Source organism: Nanorana parkeri, unplaced genomic scaffold (genome assembly GCF_000935625.1).
Source record: "Nanorana parkeri isolate BGI_ZX_2015 unplaced genomic scaffold, ASM93562v1 scaffold667, whole genome shotgun sequence".
NCBI classification, from domain to species: domain Eukaryota; kingdom Metazoa; phylum Chordata; class Amphibia; order Anura; family Dicroglossidae; genus Nanorana; species Nanorana parkeri.
The window spans coordinates 100,374-118,489 of NW_017306935.1; the positions used below are offsets into that span (position 1 = coordinate 100,374).

General features: G+C 42.9%; 2 protein-coding genes across 4 annotated transcripts in view; one reads left to right on the forward strand and one right to left on the reverse strand.

The window, feature by feature from the left end:
• Positions 1 to 1,176: 1,176 nt before the first annotated feature.
• Positions 1,177 to 13,102, forward strand: STK25 (serine/threonine kinase 25). Of its 3 annotated transcripts, none has more exons than XM_018563483.1 (11): positions 1,177 to 1,304; positions 3,151 to 3,381; positions 4,621 to 4,677; positions 4,970 to 5,078; positions 5,750 to 5,907; positions 5,991 to 6,176; positions 9,461 to 9,606; positions 9,687 to 9,789; positions 10,371 to 10,445; positions 11,613 to 11,743; positions 12,895 to 13,102. In XM_018563483.1, the coding sequence occupies exons 1-11, from the start codon at positions 1,275 to 1,277 to the stop codon at positions 12,911 to 12,913; spliced, it is 1,245 nt and encodes a 414-aa protein (XP_018418985.1). In that variant the 5' UTR covers positions 1,177 to 1,274; the 3' UTR covers positions 12,914 to 13,102. The 3 variants fall into 3 exon arrangements, with proteins under 3 accessions (XP_018418985.1, XP_018418986.1, XP_018418987.1); XM_018563484.1 differs by having other exon boundaries at positions 10,374 to 10,445; XM_018563485.1 differs by lacking the exon at positions 12,895 to 13,102 and having other exon boundaries at positions 11,587 to 11,657.
• A 1,613-nt stretch (positions 13,103 to 14,715) lies between these two features.
• The window catches only part of FARP2 (FERM, ARH/RhoGEF and pleckstrin domain protein 2), a 95,756-nt gene continuing 92,355 nt past the window's right edge, over positions 14,716 to 18,116 (reverse strand). The window contains exons 22-24 of the mRNA XM_018563475.1: positions 17,625 to 17,732; positions 16,612 to 16,763; positions 14,716 to 14,858 (exon numbers count right to left, since the gene is read on the reverse strand). Of these exons, the coding sequence (XP_018418977.1) occupies positions 14,768 to 14,858; positions 16,612 to 16,763; positions 17,625 to 17,732 (351 nt within the window). The 3' untranslated portion in view covers positions 14,716 to 14,767. The remainder of the gene's footprint in view (positions 14,859 to 16,611; positions 16,764 to 17,624; positions 17,733 to 18,116) is intronic.

Genomic DNA, 18,116 nt, shown 5'->3' on the forward strand with positions numbered 1-18,116 from the left:
CCAGAGCTTTTTTTTGGCATATTACAGCTCGCTTCGGCCCCGTAGACTCAATAGGAAACGCTTGAAAATGCCCGTTTGCTGTTTCTGCGCGTGCATACAATCTGCTCACAAAAACCGTGCATCAAAAAAACACGTTGAAACGCGCAAAAACGTTGTCGCCTAGGTGTGAACCAGGCCTAAAAGAACTTTTTTGAGCTTGCAGCAAGCAACGGAATACTCAGGTGTGAACAGGGACCATTGGAAACAATGGGATCCCTACTTTTGAGCGTTGAAATGGTAGTTCCCAGGGGAAAGCAGCCTCGGCACGCCAGCTGTGGTGAAACTACAAATCCCAGAATGCCTGTGACTGTCAGAGTCTTGCAATGCCTCATGGGACTCGTAGTTCCACAGCAGCTGGAGTGCCAAGATTACCTACCCCCGGTGTAGTCATTCCAGCTATAAAACACACATGAGTGAAATAGTGAATGATGCCTGAAGGATTCCCATCCCAGGATAGTCTCTTCCCAGAATACAAGGAGAGGCGGCACATGACACGTGACGTCACGCCTAGCTAAGTCACGTGTGCCCCTACAGCTGTGGTACTCCTGTAGCCCCTCAGCTATCTCTGTGTCTGGCCATGGGAATTGTAGTTCCCCGGCTATCCACGCTGTATGGAATGCATAGCGCGGTGCAATACAAGCCCCAGCATTCCCTGCGAGAGTGACGTCACTCAGTGTGACTTTCGGGTGGGGGTCTGTAAAGGGGTGTACAGGGGGGAGAAGGCCTGCTGAGAACCTTCCCTTGTGGTATATCTTACTGAGCGTCCGGTGCGCGGGTTATGACGACTCACCATAGTGCCCGGGCTGAGTGCAGGGGGGATGTAGGCTCTGTCACCCAGCAGCACAGCACAAGAATCCATTGAGCAGCTACAATACAGTGTTCCTATCTGCTCACTGAAATATGAAGTGTGACTTGTGTGTGTGTGTACAGAAATGAATAGTCAGTGCTAGCACTGATGTATTGCTGTGTCACTGGGGCTGCCTATTCAGTGTTATCACAGGGCATCACCTTACATAGTGAGCTTGTCTCATATTGTGACACAGAATTGTCATTATTTCTAATATAGTGTCTGCTACGCTGTGCGTGTGTGTGCGTCCTCCGCGCTGGACAACGCAGGTATACGCTCAGGCCTGTACGGGGCAGCAATGTGGGGGGACTTGTGTCAACAGATCCATAGACTTGTCCTAGATAGAACCTGGCAGATCGTTCACTGAACGCAACAAATCCTGCAAAGTATGGCCCATCTACGAGACTTCCCGGTGAAGGTAATGTATCCGCTCATCGGTATGTTTATTATTATTTATGTTATTATATGTCACATGCGGCATTGTCTACACTTAGTATTGTGGCTGGCCCGTTGATAACTAACAATATATTGGCATTTGTTACATCGTAAAGCAGAACTCCAGGGAAATGTTTTTTCTTAACCCTTGCATTGGGGCGACCCCTGCACTACAAGGGTCAACTGCTCGTATTGGTCTAGGGAGGGAAAAAGTTATACTCACCCGATCCTCAGACGTGGCCAGCTCTGAGCCTCGCTTCCCCTCCGCTGCAGCGGTCTAAGGTCCCCGAGTCATCACATTCTATACACAGTGCATAAGACAGAGGACGCCATGGGACATTCCATCACCGGAGGAAATGGAGGGAGCACTGTCGCAGCCGACTGGCTTAGAGGATTGGCTGAGTATAATGAGCAGTTCAAGAAGGACTTCAGGAAATGTTGTATTAACCCTTGTAGTGGTGCTACCTCCGCACTGCAAGGTTTAAAACGGACCATTACCCATATCTTCAAAATAACAACAAACACACCTTTTAGAAATGTTTAGTAATGACAATCTACAAACAGAAACTTCTAGATAATTGCCAGCTTTGTATTCTTTGCATTCCTTATTACTCTTTTTTCTTTCCCAGTCTTCTGGCAGTAGCCATTTTAACTAAGGGCAGATTATCAGATCAAAGGTGGTAAAGCTCCACTTTAAATGCTCGTTTTGGTCTAGGTTAAAAAAACAAAGCTATACTAACCCGATGCTCTGAGACGGCTTCTTCTTAGACTGGTCCTCCCAGCCTCTCTCCCCCCTCCGCTGCAGCAGTCTATGGTCCTTTAAATCATCACGTTCTATACGCATTGAGGTGAATTTATCAAAACTGGAGCAGCTGTGCATGGAAACCAATCAGCTTCTCTCTTTCATTTTCAACTCTTAAGGTGGCCATACACTGTACAACCATCGCAAGACCTTAGTCTTGCGATGGTTGTAAAGGGATTAAAAAAACGTACGATCTGCCTATCTTGGACAGGCAGATCGCACTCTCGATCATCGCAGGCCCGCCCCCCGGGGGGGCGGGCTTCCGATGACCGCAATGCTGAACGGGCAGTGTGCGCGTGCGCACACCGGCCCGTTCAGCATTTGTCTTCCGAGCACCGTTCTAACCAGCCGAAAATCGTACGATTCCCGGCTGGTTTTCGAACATGCTGGTTCGACGGAAGACGTGCGACCGTACAGTAGAAACGGTCGCACGTCTCCGTTCACACTGCTCGATTATCGTACGATCGCGGGATTTCCCGCGATTCTCGTACGAGAATCGAGCAGTGTATGGGCACCTTTAACTGAAGAGAGAAGCTGATTGGTTCCCCTGGGCAACTCCTGCAGATTTTGTCTGCTCCAGTGTTGATACATTTCCCCCAGTGTGTAGATGTGAGGGCACTGAGGAAGATTCCAATGCTGCAATGGAGGAGGGGACAGGAAGGAGGGAGCACTGTGACAGCTTTGGGTGAGTTATTTTTGAACCTACTGAGCAGTTAACCCTCGCAGTGCATGAGAAGCCCCACTGCAAGGATTAATACAAATGTTGCCCGCAGTTCTGTAAAGTGTATGTATAGACAACTTCTTCTTTTTTTTGGTCATCTGTCGGTCAGCGGATGTCAGTTTTGTGGCTTCTGTACTTTTTTTGTTTTATATCTGCCTTGAGTTCAGCTTTAATTAAAAACGGTGACATTCTGCAATATTTCTCGAAGCAAGAAAAGATTCTTAAACTCCCTACAGAACTCACATGATGCTATCAGGAAATGGTATTTTTTTTTTTTCCCACTTTGTTCTTATTTGTCATTTTTAGGGCTCCAGAATGGATCCAGAACACCTGTTTACGAAGTTGGAGCGGATTGGGAAGGGTTCATTCGGAGAAGTGTACAAGGGCATAGATAACCGTACCAAGGAAGTGGTGGCAATAAAAATCATAGATTTAGAAGAGGCGGAGGATGAGATTGAAGACATCCAGCAGGAGATCACCGTTCTGAGTCAATGTGACAGTCCTTACATCACCCGCTATTATGGCTCCTATCTGAAGGTGATTTTCTTAGCATACCTGTGCAAGGAGATTCCTTGTACTTACAAATTGAGTGTTCCCCTCTTCACCCTATGTACTCTCGCCATTCATAATAGAAAGTGTACTCTCCCACAAGATGGACCTTTACATTTATTAAAGGTCTTACGCTGCTGTGTTTACAGGAACAGAATCTCTGATCTATCAGAGAAACGCCTCTGTTGGTGTTGCACCTCTAGATACAGATCACTGTTATAAAAGATTTTTAATCCCTTATATGGTCAATACACATAACTATCCGTAGCGATATAAAAGGTTTTGGCTGGAGTCCAGCTTGGTGGATTGTTGCTTAGCATAATTATTTTTTTTAAAGAAGTTACAATTAGGGATGCACCGAAATTTCGGCCGAAAATTGCACTTTTGGCTTATTGCCAAAAGTGCCATGATGGCCGAAAACTCAGTGTATCCCAGCTTCTATTTTTCCCGCTGGGTGGCAGTCTGTGTGCCTTCCGATGCAGCGCCAGCATCCAGCAGGGAGGAGAGAAGCTTTCAGGATGCCGAGCGGTGACCGCTGTCATGGTAACTTGCAGGAGGCCAAGCTCTCCTCCCAGCTCGACCTCCTGTGTCAGGATGGAAAGTGGTGAGTGGAGGAGAGCGCTGTGATCTGTCACAAGCAGCGGGGCTCTCCTCCTCCACTTCCCACCCCCCTCCTGTGACAGCCAAGTCAGGACGCAGAGCGTGTATACAAACACTCACCGATCAGCTTATCGTAAATAACTTGACATAGTGTGCTTACTATGTCCAGTTATGAATGAACAGGATGTGCTCTACATCACTTCCTGTTCATTCATGATTGTGGACATGGTAAACATACTATCTCTACATGTTATGAATAAACAGGAACACTCAGTATAGAGGATTCCTGTTCATTTATAACAGGGATACGGAAAAAGAGATTGAAGACTCTGTGTTCTCAATCTTATTTTGGCTGTTTAGACACTATTTACGGTGGCTACTTTTACAACACACACAGGGACCATGGGGAACAAAAGTAGCCCCCCTCCAGAAGGAAGGACAGTGTCAGCACCAATTCAGAGATGATTTGAGGATCTACAGCCGAGTGATACACAAATAAGATACATTTTTGCACAGGAGGTCTGCATTGACAGCCTCCATGTTTCCATCATGACAGGTTTACTTCATGGTGGTCATCTTTTGGATGGCATTTATTAACATGTTTGTACTATGTTTTTTCTTATTTAGGGATCGAAGCTGTGGATTATAATGGAGTATCTGGGAGGAGGATCTGCACTAGATTTAGTAAGTGAGCAAATGTCATATCCCAGAGGTAAAGGTTCTGCTAGAGTTGGCATGGCATACATTTGTGACTACTATATACAAAATATATATAAAAATGTCGGGTGCTGCCTATACTAAGCAATGATATTCTAGCTGTCATTTTCTGATGAATGACAATATCTGACCACCTCTATGTTATCTCTATTTCCATGCTTTTTAATAAGCGCTTTAGTAGACATGTCTCTCCGTGTACACTCCCATTTTATTATGCTTTATGTGATCTCTGGCCCCTTTGTATCTTTGCATGCATCAGCTGAAGCCTGGGCCACTGGAAGAGTCCTATATTGCCACAATATTACGGGAAATCCTCAAAGGCTTGGATTATTTGCACTCGGAGAGGAAGATCCACAGAGACATCAAAGGTAGGGTATAGGTTACATTGTACGTTTTTAGTGCCTGAATGTAAAGATTTCTTCTCTTATGTATTTTTTAATTGGTGAGTACAAAAGTGACTTAAAAGAGAAAGCCAAAAAATAAAGGCTGATAAGATTATACAGACATTTTCATGCAGTACCATGGACCAGCCCAATCTCTTGCAGCAAATCAGTTTTCACAGATCCGGAAAGCTTGATCTCAAAGTTCATCTGCATATTGGGACTGATCTGTTCAGCGACATCTTAATTCTCCCACGTGCAAACAGCAGGGCATTGGTGCTGCAGTTATTAATACGAGGTCTGGAAAACCATGATGTGGGTCGATATTTATTTATTTTTTTTACTCTCCATTTCATTTTTATTCAAGTCTTTACTATGATTAAAAAAGCACATTTATGAAAACACATTGAGGGGAATTTATCAAAACTGGAGCAGACAAAATCTGGAGCAGCTGAGCATGGCAACCAATCAGCTTCTCAATTTTCAAATCTTAACCGAACAAACAGAAGAGAGACGCTTATTGGTTGCCATGGGCAACTGCTCCAGATATTATTTGTTCCAGTTTTGATAAATTTCCACTTTTATCTATTTTTATCCAGGTAGACTTTCAGAGATCAGATCTGTTGGTATAATTTTTTTTTTACATCTTTGCATTTTAGCTGCAAATGTATTGCTGTCTGAGCAGGGAGATGTGAAACTGGCAGATTTTGGGGTAGCCGGCCAACTGACAGACACCCAGATCAAGAGGAACACATTTGTGGGAACCCCTTTCTGGATGGCGCCAGAAGTCATCAAGCAGTCTGCCTATGATTTTAAGGTTGGAAATCACGATGATGTTTGCTGGATTATTAGACGGTATGCCAATTCATCCATAAACTAAGATGTTTTTTCTTTTTCTAGGCTGATATTTGGTCCTTGGGGATTACAGCTATTGAGCTCGCCAAAGGAGAACCCCCATACTCAGATCTACACCCAATGAGAGTTTTGTTCCTCATCCCCAAAAACAACCCTCCATCCCTACAGGGCCAGCACAGCAAACCTTTTAAAGATTTTATAGACGCCTGTCTGAACAAAGACCCTCGACTAGTGAGTATCCATCTTTCTATGCATCATATTTTAAAACCCAACCCCACTTTGTATATATATTTTTAAATGCTACTTACCCACTCTACACTTTACTTCACTCACTTGTCTCTAGCATAACACTTCTTCCAAGTTAAATATAATTGGTTTGGAACATTCATTTCTGCCCAGACCCAGTGCATTACTCTCTGTACAAAGCTAAAATATATCTTATGGGGTAATGGTGGCCTTTAACATTATTGAGTATCAGTTGGAGGCATGCCTTATCTGGCCCTGTGCTGAGAAGGTATATGTTGTATAATATTTAAACCAAGGAATCCCATAAACAGCAGGGGGGAGGGGGAGGGTTTAACCGAAAGAATGATTGTTTTTCTAAACTTTAATTGAGTTAAATCCTTGGTCAGTTTATTTGAAAATCGTGGTAAGTTTGGAGGGGGTTACAAATCAAATGCTTCCAGTTACTCGGTGAGGAATTTGTGCTCCCTTATAATATGTTCTTGTGTTACCTTCCGCTCCCACATGCGGTTTCTTCTCAGTTTGGGAATCTCACTAATCCTTTCTCCGCTAAGCCTTGTCTAAGTGCTGCCCTAAATAATTGAGATCCATATTGTATAGCTCTTTACAAACCCCTCGGTTGAAGGTGCTGACTTTTTACAAGAAGCCTACATGGGAGGCGAAGGTTGGCCAGATGGATGATGAGGAATGGGAATGGGAGGTCTAACCATAGACAGGTGTCCCTTAAAGTTAGCAATAGGCTTACCTACTTATTCATTCTACATCACACTTCCCTTGCCCCAAGTGTCAGCAAGCCCCAGGCATCATTTACCACTTATTGTAGTCATGCCCCCAGCTAGAGGCACATTGGCATAAGATAGTGACGTTTCTGCGTGATGTAATAGTATCACCGTTAGCACATGGCCCCAAACAGTACCTGTGAGGTCTATTTGTACACCTAGAACTGGATCAATATTTGCATGAAAACTTTGTTTACAGCTAGAAAGTTCATCACAAAACTGTGGATACAGGCCTTGCACCAACATTGCAACAATAGATAATAGAGCTCAATAAGTTTCTCCCGTATAAGAAGCTGATGTATGAACACGGGTTGTTCTAATATATTTTTTTTTAAATTGGGGCGTGTGGCAGGCTAGTCCAGCCCCTTGCTGTCCCCTTGATGAGGAGGATGTACAGCTCTGAATTCCTTTTAACCATACTGGGGGCGTGGGCACCTCTTTAATCATAGTTATGATTTTCCCCTCTGCCCTAAATGTGTAAACCCTGTACGTTCTTCAGGACTTGCAGACAGCTGCGCACTGGGTTCTCTATGTAACTGTTTTATCCAGAGTCAATGCTTGATGGGCCTCATGTGGTTTATACATTTTGTAAATAAAACCTGCCTTGTACCTGTCACTGCTCCTTGCTGAGCCTAAAGGTGAGCTCTTGATATGACTGCTCTCTGTATGTTGCAATAACAAAAAAGTTGGGAGTTTTTTTTTGGGCACCACAAGACAAGTCCAATGAACTCCAAATGAGAAAAAAAAATATATACAGTATATATAATTTATTTTAATTTCATACAAAGGTTAAAAGCATCAGTTAATGCATATAGAGTATAGAAAAAGAACACACAACTACGAGTGAACCTCCTAACACCCCCCTAAGTTCCAAATTAGAGGTTAGATTGCATAATCAAGGATCTATAGACATGATTGGTAGATGATGATACAATTATTAAACGGATACATTTCATAAGAATAGAAAATCCATATTCATAGTAATAAAGAACCTCTAGTGGAACAAAATTGGTGGGTGGTGGTGCAGTACTTGCAATGCTCCATGGTAATGCAGTACTTGCAATGCTCTACGCGTTTCGTGCCGCAGGGCGCTTCATCGGGAGGAGGTGGTCCCCTTATTTTATATATTTATTTTCGTTTGGAGTTCATTGGACTTGTCTTGTGGTGCCTAAAAAAAACCCCAAAATGTTTTATTATTTGTTATTGCTAGTTAACCAGGGGTTGGCACCCAGGTATTCAGGACCTGTGCACCATAACCATTCTTGTTAAAATGTTCTCTGTATGACATTACTCTACATGTACCATTAATGTATTAGTTAGTGGACTTCTTCTTTAATACGAGAAATGTTTTGATAATCCCTCTTTGGTACTCCTAACATCAGCTTGCATAGAACTTGGGCCATCTGCACTCTTGATCTACTGAGGGCCTTTAAAGAGACACTGTCACTTTGCTAATTTAGGGACAGTGCCTCATGATAGCCTACCCCTGACAAGGCATACTTACCTATTCATGTTCCATCACTGTCTTCCTGCAATGCAAAATCACTCGCTCTGTTGCTCTGCCAGAGGGCTTCTGGGTATAGAGCATGTATTGGGCCTGAGCGGCCAATCTCCATACCCTAGTAATGAGTGGAGCTCACTAGGGCAGAGGTAGGCAAACTCAGCCCTCAAGCTGTGGTAGTACTACATATCCCATCATGCATCTCCCTTTGGGAGTCAGGCCAGTGGCTGTCAGTCTTGCAATGCCTAATGGGATTTGTAGATTTGCCACAGCTGGAGGGCCAAAGTTTGCCACCTCTGCCCTAAGGTAACCTCTGAGACTGGAGCTTAATCAGGATATTTCTTGTAGCTGAGGGGTGGGTTATGAGGAAGCACTGTACCTCTTTACTGAATAGGCTGGTGACAGTGTCTGCCATATTTTGTCGTAGTAGCCACCAGTAATTCCCAGCACTACCCTACTGCCATCTCAAAGCTAAATGATGGTGATGTACTCCTTTGATGTGTTCTCCACAGGATACTGAAGAGTAAACAGTTTGGATAGTTCTGCAATAGGAAAGTGACATCTTCACTATGGTCCTGTTAGAGAAGGTGGAGGCAACCAATAGCAAAGAAACATTGCCATTGCTGTCTCCTAACAAAGTGTGTTATTAGTGGAAATAAGATGTTAATTGGCTATGAAAAACGTATTCAGTACTATCTCAAATGTCTGTTCCAAATAACCATTGAGGTTTTTAAAGCACCTCTATGCAGCGGTTCTTACAAGGCCTCCTTAAGGCTTTTGCTACGGTCATATTTGCAGCATAGGGATTTAACTTGTTGGAATTGATGGTTGGAATATTGTTTTACTTGCCTACAGAGGTGGACCCAACTAGGAGCCTTGGGGAAAATGCTTCATGATATATCATGTTCTAGTGTAGGTTCCATTTCATACGTGTTTGGGGAGAAGGAATTTGTTCTCATGCAGTGAGTGATGTCTTTTGCCTTGTGTAATAGAGGCCTACAGCACGTGAGCTGCTGAAACATCGATTTATTCTACGATACACCAAGAAAACCTCTTTCCTTATGGAACTGGTGGAGAGATACAAGCGATGGAAAGCTCAGGGTCACCGTGATGACTCCAGTTCTGTTGAGTCTGACCTGTGAGTACAGAAATTTCCTGTTGTGTGGCATATTGTGCAAACTTATGCGGTAACTGACAGTGCTTTACTATTGTAACCAGAGATAATGAAGATGAGAGGAATCAGAACCAGACTCCTCACTGGTCATTTCCAGAAACCATGCGCCCCTCCTCCATGAGCAGATTGCAGTGGGGATACCAGCAGGTAATTGCCTATGTTAGTTGTGCTCAGTCTTTGTAAAATGAAACCCCCAAATGTTGGCAAGCCTTTGTGCTAGTACCCCAAGTGTCAGATATTGCCATTATTATATTGCAAATCTACAAACACTCCAAAACTAGCCTATAGCGTCACATTAAGTTTAGGGGAGCAGTTTGTAACCATTTTCTGTGCTTCTGCAGGTGGTGCTTGTGCTGCTCAGGAGCTCTTTACCTGTCTACTTTTAGTTCAGAGATAGATTCATGGATTCACTTCCAGGCTCAATGTGTGTTTGCGAGTGTATTTCCAATAAAAGTGTATAAGGAATCTTAAGACCCATGGCAAATGTCAGACAGCTAGCTTGAGGCACCTTTAGGGTATAAGTACCTAAGCCCTCTTGGCATAAAGCTCTGATTTTGCAGTGTGCACAATGAGGTTTGCTTGTACGGCACTGCAGAACTCAGCCAGATCGCATTTGATCAGAAGCATGTGAGAATACACAGAATAATTCTGTTGAACGTCCATTATTAATCTTGGTGATTAAATAAATGTATACAACTTCTATTCTAATACCATGTATTTTTTTTTAACAGTCAGCAGAGGCAATAAAGCGCCTGCCTCGGTCACACTGTCTATCTGCCCTGGTGACCCCTGTGTTCCAGGAGGTAAGCTATTAAGTATCAACAATATATACTTGCTGGTATGGTGCCATCTGCATGTCTTTCTGTGTGTTGGAGCAGTCTTGTGGCAACCTCAACTGTTAGTCATGAAACATTTTTGACTTTTTAATTTTCCTGGGCTCAAAAAGCCTTAGGCTACATTCTCACAAGAATCGTCCGGCGCGTACAGCTCCGTGCATGGCCATATCTGGCAGCTCCCGGGAAGGACAGCTGCTGAGTGTGATTAGTACGCAGCCCCTGTCCTTCTCTATGGGACTACGCGGCCTTACGCCACCCTACGCTCACCTGCCCTGCACATCTGTGCGGGTGTCCGTACTCGTACGCTGACAGGATGGATCCTGTCTGCGTCCGAGCCCGGACACCCGCACCCGTACGGACCTGCACTTGGGGGTCAGCGTACGGTGCCGTACGGCAACGTAGTCCCATAGAGGACGGTTGGCTGCGTACTAATCACACGCTGCACCTGTCCTTCCCGGGAGCTGCCCGATACAGCTGTGCACACAGCATGGAGCTGTACATGTCGACCTATTCATTTCAGAGATGTCTCCGCTCCACACTTTATACCTTTCAGCATTTGTAGTCTCCCCTAACATATCTTTTTTTATACTGTGTGTTGTGGTATATGTCTCTGGGACAGATACTTTATTTTTTCTTCATGGGGAGTCTGGTAGAGGTTAGTCCTGATCCAAATCACCATGCAGTTCTGCAGCAACAGGTCACTTCTAACCGTGTTGTACTGCTAGCTGCAAACAGCAAGCAATAGTTCACTATAGCAGCAGCCATATAGTGCAACAGCTCTACCCTGTAGCTGATGTCCCTTGGGACATGAGGGGAGGGGGTACTATTTTTTTGGGGAAAGGGACCGTATTGTTTTGTGTATATGCAGAATATAGGCACATTGTTTATGGCCTCCAACATTTGTACACCAGGGATTTAGTCTGATGGATAGGCAGATATAAATAGTGTAATCTGCCATTAATCTGGAGAAGGGGATCGGTTGCTCGTACATGCTCCCTACTCAGCTTATTATAGACTCAACCTTAGTAGTTAAGTATTCAGTTTAATTCCATTTCTATTGCTTGTAAACTTTTCCTAAACGATTTATAAAAAAAAACTATTATAACAGCAGATGACTGTCTCTCCACATCCCAGCTAAGGGAGCAGCGCTGTGCTGGAGCATTCGGATCTGTTCAGGAGCTGGAGAATGCCTTCAGTTTAGCGGAGGAGTCCAGTCCTGGAATCACGGACCAGCTCATTTCTCACTTGGTTCAGCGTGTGCAGAGGTAATGAGAAGTCTAATAATAATTTTTCACTGTTGTAGAAACTGACTCTGGAAACCGCTGCATTTTTCTTTTCTGAATTGTTGACAGTTAACGCAAATAAAAGCACCTGTTAAAAGTGAAAATGCGGTCATTACTATCCTCTCCTTCTGAAAATGTTAGTTGCTTGGCCATCATTCTGACACCCTAGCTTTAATACTTCACTGTCCCAGGGCAGGTATGCAGATACAGAAAGTAAGAGAAAGGCCCTTCTCTGCATATTCTAGATCAATGAGCAATTAAGTAGGGGAGTCAGCAGGACAGCAAGGTGACAGGAAAGTAAGGGCAGTCTAAATGTTTCTCTTGTATACGTGTTGTAAGTACTTATTGCAGATCAGGATAATATTGAAGTCAGATTGTCAGCATAAGAGGCAATAGCATGTTTAGACATGGCAGTCCCCTTCTGAAGTATGCAAGACTTTATTAAACAAATTCAACTATCAGCTCTATGCAGGAAATCTCCTAGTTGAAGTAATTGTTTACATAAGAGAGCCTATAGGTATCGGGTAGGTGCAAGCACCCTTACTAAATATTATTGCTGAGTGACTGAAGCCTGAGAGTTTAGTGTTGGTGATTATGGTTAAAGGTGTATGTATAGCCAGCCAAATTCTGTATGCTGTTGGAGAGGGTTCTCTTCACTCCCTGTCCTGAAGATGCAACAGGAAATGAGTGTCCCAATTGGCAGATTTGACCACAGCTTCTGTTTTAGTGACAGGTGTAAAATTTTGGATTTCCCATCACTTTCTCCTGGGTCATGGTTAAAACTATTTGACAGGGAATAAAAGGCTTCCAAACCTAAATAAAAACATTTTAGCAAGAGATACAACGTAACATAAAAAACTCTACTTTACATTGAGAGTCGGTCAGGGTGACAACTCACTTTAGGGACCCTTCAGTCAATTGCAGCAAACAAAAAGGTATTTTTGAGCATCCTATACAGGTTTTTTTTAATTTAAGGTAAAAGAGGCAGATGTATTTTTTTTTTTATTTTTTTTTTATGCACATGTCTATCCAGTTCCTGGGATTTGTCCAGCTCTGCATTACATGGTGGGCTATAATCTGAAAAGTCTGTTCCACTTTTGCAAGTGGCTGATTTCTAGCACTTCTCTTTCCAGGTTCTCCTCTTCATCCTGAGACCACATTATTGCTGCTTCACTCATTCCCTCTTCAAGCCTCAGTATGAACTGGGGCTGTACTGTGACTGGGAAAGTTACCACCATGGCATTACTTCAAGTATAGTATTCTTTATTTTTTTGATTGTAACATACAAAATGTTTACCATTATGTCTCATCAACCAGTACTCATGTACAAAATAAACTGACATTTCATACACAAGTGTCAGCTGGCATTCTTAAACACTGGTTTTCTTTGCATATTTATTACAATACAGTATATTAAAGCTTTATCTTCTAAGAAAAATGTATCAAAATCAGAAACATGAAGACAAATTAGAACGATTGCTTGCCACAACAACACAGGCAACTGAGCTAGTACGTTAAAGATAAAATGCAACAGTTGGTTTAAAGCAGAACACCAAGATGGGGGGGGGAGGGGGGGGGGCAGTGCAGGGGACCCCACTGCAAGGGCATTTTTACAGCTCAGCTGTAAGATAAACAGTATATTATGTAAAGATAAAACTACAGAAATTCTCCTGTGAACTATTTTGCTAAAAATTTGTATTAAATTGGTAAACCTTTTTTGCCTTATGAAATTAAAGCCGAACTCCAGAAATTCTTTTATGGATACTTATATTAAGCCAAGCTGGACCAATGTAAGTACCCATGTCTGATATCTGGAGGGCCACTGGGGATGCTGCAAATCACTGTAGTCGTCTGCACTTCATACAGTGATAGTTGGTCTCTTCTAGCTGCGGTTTCCCCTCTGCACACTGAGCACGGAATTGCTAGCTTGGCACTGCTGTAATTCAGAGAATGGCTTGTATTTATTTTCAGTGAATACATGAATTTCTCTTGGACAAGGTGGAGAGGAGGGGCAAATGGTGTCAGTCTCTTCCTAATCCAATCAGAGACTGCTTTGTACTCATTGAAAGAAGAAAAAAAAAACAAAAAGCGATCAGGGTTCTCTGAATGGCGGCAGTGCCGAGCAAGAGACTCCCTGTGCTCAATGTGCAGAGGGGAAGCCACAGCCAGAAGATCATGGCTATCAGTGCATGTAGTGTGGACTACTACATTGATTTTCAGAATCCCCATCGGTGCTCTTGATATGAGATGTAGATACTTCCATGGAACCAGGCTGGACCAATGTAAGTTTCTATAAAAGATCATTTCTGGAGTTCTGCGTTAAATAATGTCATCTGTAATTTACCAAATGTTTGTTTCACTATTACAAAGGTGTAAAAATCAATTGATGTCTGCAGAACATTAAAGTTTTGAATCCAATTTTTATATGGCTATCCCCCCATCAACTTTACCTTCTGAATGTCACAGAACAGTGTGGCAGGACATGAAGATATTTTAATGAAAGCTGCAGATTAAAAAGCAATTTAAAGTGATGCCTCAAGCAAATGTGAGCTTGAATCTGATTGGTTTCTCTACGTTGTCAAACATGAATTATCCCAGAGAGTTGTCTCAAATCGGTTCAGCCAGTAAAAGATTTTCAGTGGTCAGATCGTTGGAAACCAGAGAAACCCCAGTGCCATTTTAGTGTTAATGAAACTGGAAACAGAATTCTGGAGCTAAAAACAATATTTAATAAAACCCACACATGCAACAGGGCCATGCCCTCATTATTACAGTTTTACTTTTAGCAGACTGATGATGGTGATCCATTGTTCACACCTGAATCCCAATAGAACAACATTTTGTACCTTTCAGTGTACAGGGGAGCAGCGCCAGAGGTGTTAGACCTCTTTTCACATGTCACAGAAAGATCCACTGAATTCACAGAAAACACAGATTGCTCTAATTGGCCACATTTCTGGAAATAGTCTTTGTATACTCCTTTACATGTTCATTGTTGTCTCAGCTTCATAGAGGGAAATGAAGCATGCTTCCATCCTCTGCCAAGTGGCCTATTTTTCCTGGAGAACTCACCCCACGTCTGATCACCTCCATCCACCTATGACAAGAAGCACAGAAAACACATATATGGCTCACTTTACATGCAGCCTTCAAATTCAACAAAAGCTTTCAGATTTGTTAAAACGGTCTGAAGTATCACTAGCCAAGCAATGCTGGGTCTCTAGCTATGGTGGCAGGTTTTCTGTGCATTTGTTTGGAAGAAAAATGTAACAAATTCCTCCTTCAACACATAAGAGTGCCGATCGAGGAATCTGCTGTTTGCATTGTATTCTAATGGCGGCCGCTGTCAGAATACCCTAACAGGGCCAGCAGCTCACTGGCTACCCGCTCTGTTTGATGTTAGATTTTCTGACCGGCTCCTCTGATCAGCTAATCCAAGGAGGATGGCTGAAAGGGTGCTGACAGTGGCACCCCCTGTTGGAATTTTGGCCGGTTCATCAAGAAGCAGCCGAAATTCTTATAGTACATTGCCATCCCATAAACCCCATTTGCAAGTAAAATGACCTATTTGTGCGTAATATTCAAAAATATTTGGATCATTGGGTTTGAATTGAGTTTGAGAAAAACACTCCCGTGAACATTCCTAGCTGTACATTTAATGCGCAATATATCATCCTATTGAGATATGTCTAGTTTTCCTTTTCAGGGTATTGAGAGGATATTCTGTTCAGCATAAGGAGGGAATGATCTACAGTGGAAACGGTTTAGGTGTATTTTTGCAAACGCCCACCCATCAACTGCAGCGTTGATCACCCTTCCTGGGGAGGAGCTGTAGAATCCTAAGATGACCACTCCAGATACCCCTTCCTGCCACCACCTTGCAGAGGGGTATGATTTGGTTAAAGCTCACACACATTACAATCTGATCCCAGCCATGCCATAGATATTCTTCCCCCATCCCATTGCCAAAGCCTCCTTGTCCACCTGCATGGGAATGAAGGGGGCTTGTCCGCACCCAGTATGTATTGCAAGGTGGGGTCTGGTGTGTTATACACCCACTCGCTGCTACAGCATCAATGTGCAGTATGCCTGTGACCACCACTGAACCAATGTGCACTTCTGCACTCGCCACCTCTGCATTAAAAGCACACTATTCCGGTCTACTTTCTCACTCTCCACCATTGCATCAAAAGGCACTTCTTCATTCAATGCCACTGCACCAGCACTCACACCACTGCACTGACACACAATTCCTCTGCCACTGCACTGGTGCCCACTTCTTTACTCTCCCCCTCTGCTACTGCACCAACATGCCCTTCCTGATTCATGCTGTTTAAAAGGAGCAGTTTTGCTAGTTTTTGTAGAAGGTATTTCAAAGTTTGTGTTGTCATATTATCTTGAACTGAATTGATCATTTATATATACAGTTTTTTTTAGTTTTTAAAACTCCATTGCAGGACTTGTGTTTACTTTTGAGTTCCTGTAATGGTGGTGGTTGGCCCACTTGAAGAATACATTGTGCTGCCTTTTTTGTGGCTATGACAATGGACCCTTAGTGGTCCAAAATGTGCGATCCTAAGTTCCCTGTTGTACAAGAGTCACTCAAAGCTGGAACATAATCTGAGCATATGATTGACAACAATGCACTTTTTGTAATTATGAAGAAACCCCTTTTAATTGTGAAAATAAACATTTCAAGGATATCTGAATCCAAGAACTAAAATGTAATATTAACCTGTAGCAGCCAACGTGGCTGCGTGAAACTGATTTTGTTTTTTATGGTCACTATAATATAAATATCACCACTACTTGACAGAATAAGACCAAAAATACATAATCACATTACAGACCTTCTCCATGTATACTCGCTGTCCGCTCTGAAGAAATACACATGTGATTTGAACTGTAGTTTGAAGACATGACGACAATTAACTGGGTCTGAATTTGATGGAATACTGACTGTGTATCCCAGGAGCGGCAGAGAGGCAAGTGGGGCATCTTCCTGCAGACATGCAAATCAACATCACCTCAATTCATGATCAAAAATTCACAGAGACTCCAAGCCTGCAGATACTGAAACACTCCAAATGTAATAGATAGAGAAATGCCTATCTGGTCAGAGAGTGATATGCTTCTACATGTGGGTATGGAATAGGTCCAGAAATCTATTACTTTGTTCAAACACCACAAGTGACTAAGGTAGCTGATAACCACAGGCAGAAGGCTTGCTAGGAGTTTCACTGCAGAATGACATTCATGTAACACGTTTAGCTACTTCTATTAATGTCAACAAAAGTACTATTCTGAATATAAGATCAGAAAGGTTTAGGATTCCTTCTTTCAATTGTCTTCTGTCTCTGCCAAACCCTCCGCTGGCTTCCGATCGCCAAACAAATAACATTTTAAATAATAATCTACAAAGCCATCCACAACTCGGCTCCCAGCTACATCACCAACCTCGTCTCAAAAAATATTACCCAAACCATCCTCTCCGCTCCTCCCAAGACCTCCTACTCTTGCTTCCTCATCACCTCCTGCCTCCAGGAGCCCTTCCTTTTCTATCCTCTAGAACTACCTACTCCAACCTGTCTTTCCAACCTCTATTCCGTTTGCCTTTAGACAATCCCTAAAAACTCTTTTCTTCTCTACCCAACAACTGAAATGTTACTTTCTCAAACAACTTATCTCTTCTCACGAGCAGATCCCAACCATCTGGTCTTATATTGTATACTGTTTCCCTTTAGAAGTGCTGTGCAAACTGTTGGTGTTCTATAAATCCTGAACAACAATAATAATAGCAAAGAGAATCATTTTGGAAGACACCTTCATCTCCCTTTACATAGGTTTTGTTTTTACATTTTACCTGGTGAGTTTTGTAAAAGAAAAGGCAGAAACTGGTGAAGATCACCCATAGTCGTTGCCAACCATTGCTGTTCTTGAACTTCCGAAGTAAGTATCCAGAGAGTTGGTTCTAGAAGACAAATGAGCGTTCTCATAGTAAACCATGTGCCAGTATACGTACACCTACCTGATTTTACCTGCAGTCCAAAAAGGACTCGTTTAATTGAAAAGCAGATCATATTCAAGATAGGACCTTGTATCTCTCTCTATCCCCACCCCTCCACAATGCAATGTGCTAACTAATGGAGTAGATTGAGCAGAGCATAGGAAGCTCTTGTGGAGCTTTTTATTTCTTAGCTCAGGCCTGCTCATGCACAAGTAGCTGAGAGAAAGTCATATACAGGAATAAATATTCAGATTATTTCATATGTGACTGACAAAGACAAATAATTTGTCTTCCAATAGAGCAGGGGTGGGCAGTTCCGGCCTCCACCTCTGCTGTAACTACACATCC

What these genes read in the sequence shown, in the direction of transcription:
- STK25 (XM_018563483.1), top strand. Translation starts at nt 1,275, where the DNA reads ATGGCCCATCTACGAGACTTCCCGGTGAAG. An exon ending in ATTATGGCTCCTATCTGAAG is followed by an intron (nt 3,382 to 4,620) that starts GTGATTTTCTTA and finishes TTTCTTATTTAG; the next exon opens with GGATCGAAGCTGTGGATTAT. An exon ending in TGAACAAAGACCCTCGACTA is followed by an intron (nt 6,177 to 9,460) that starts GTGAGTATCCAT and finishes CTTGTGTAATAG; the next exon opens with AGGCCTACAGCACGTGAGCT.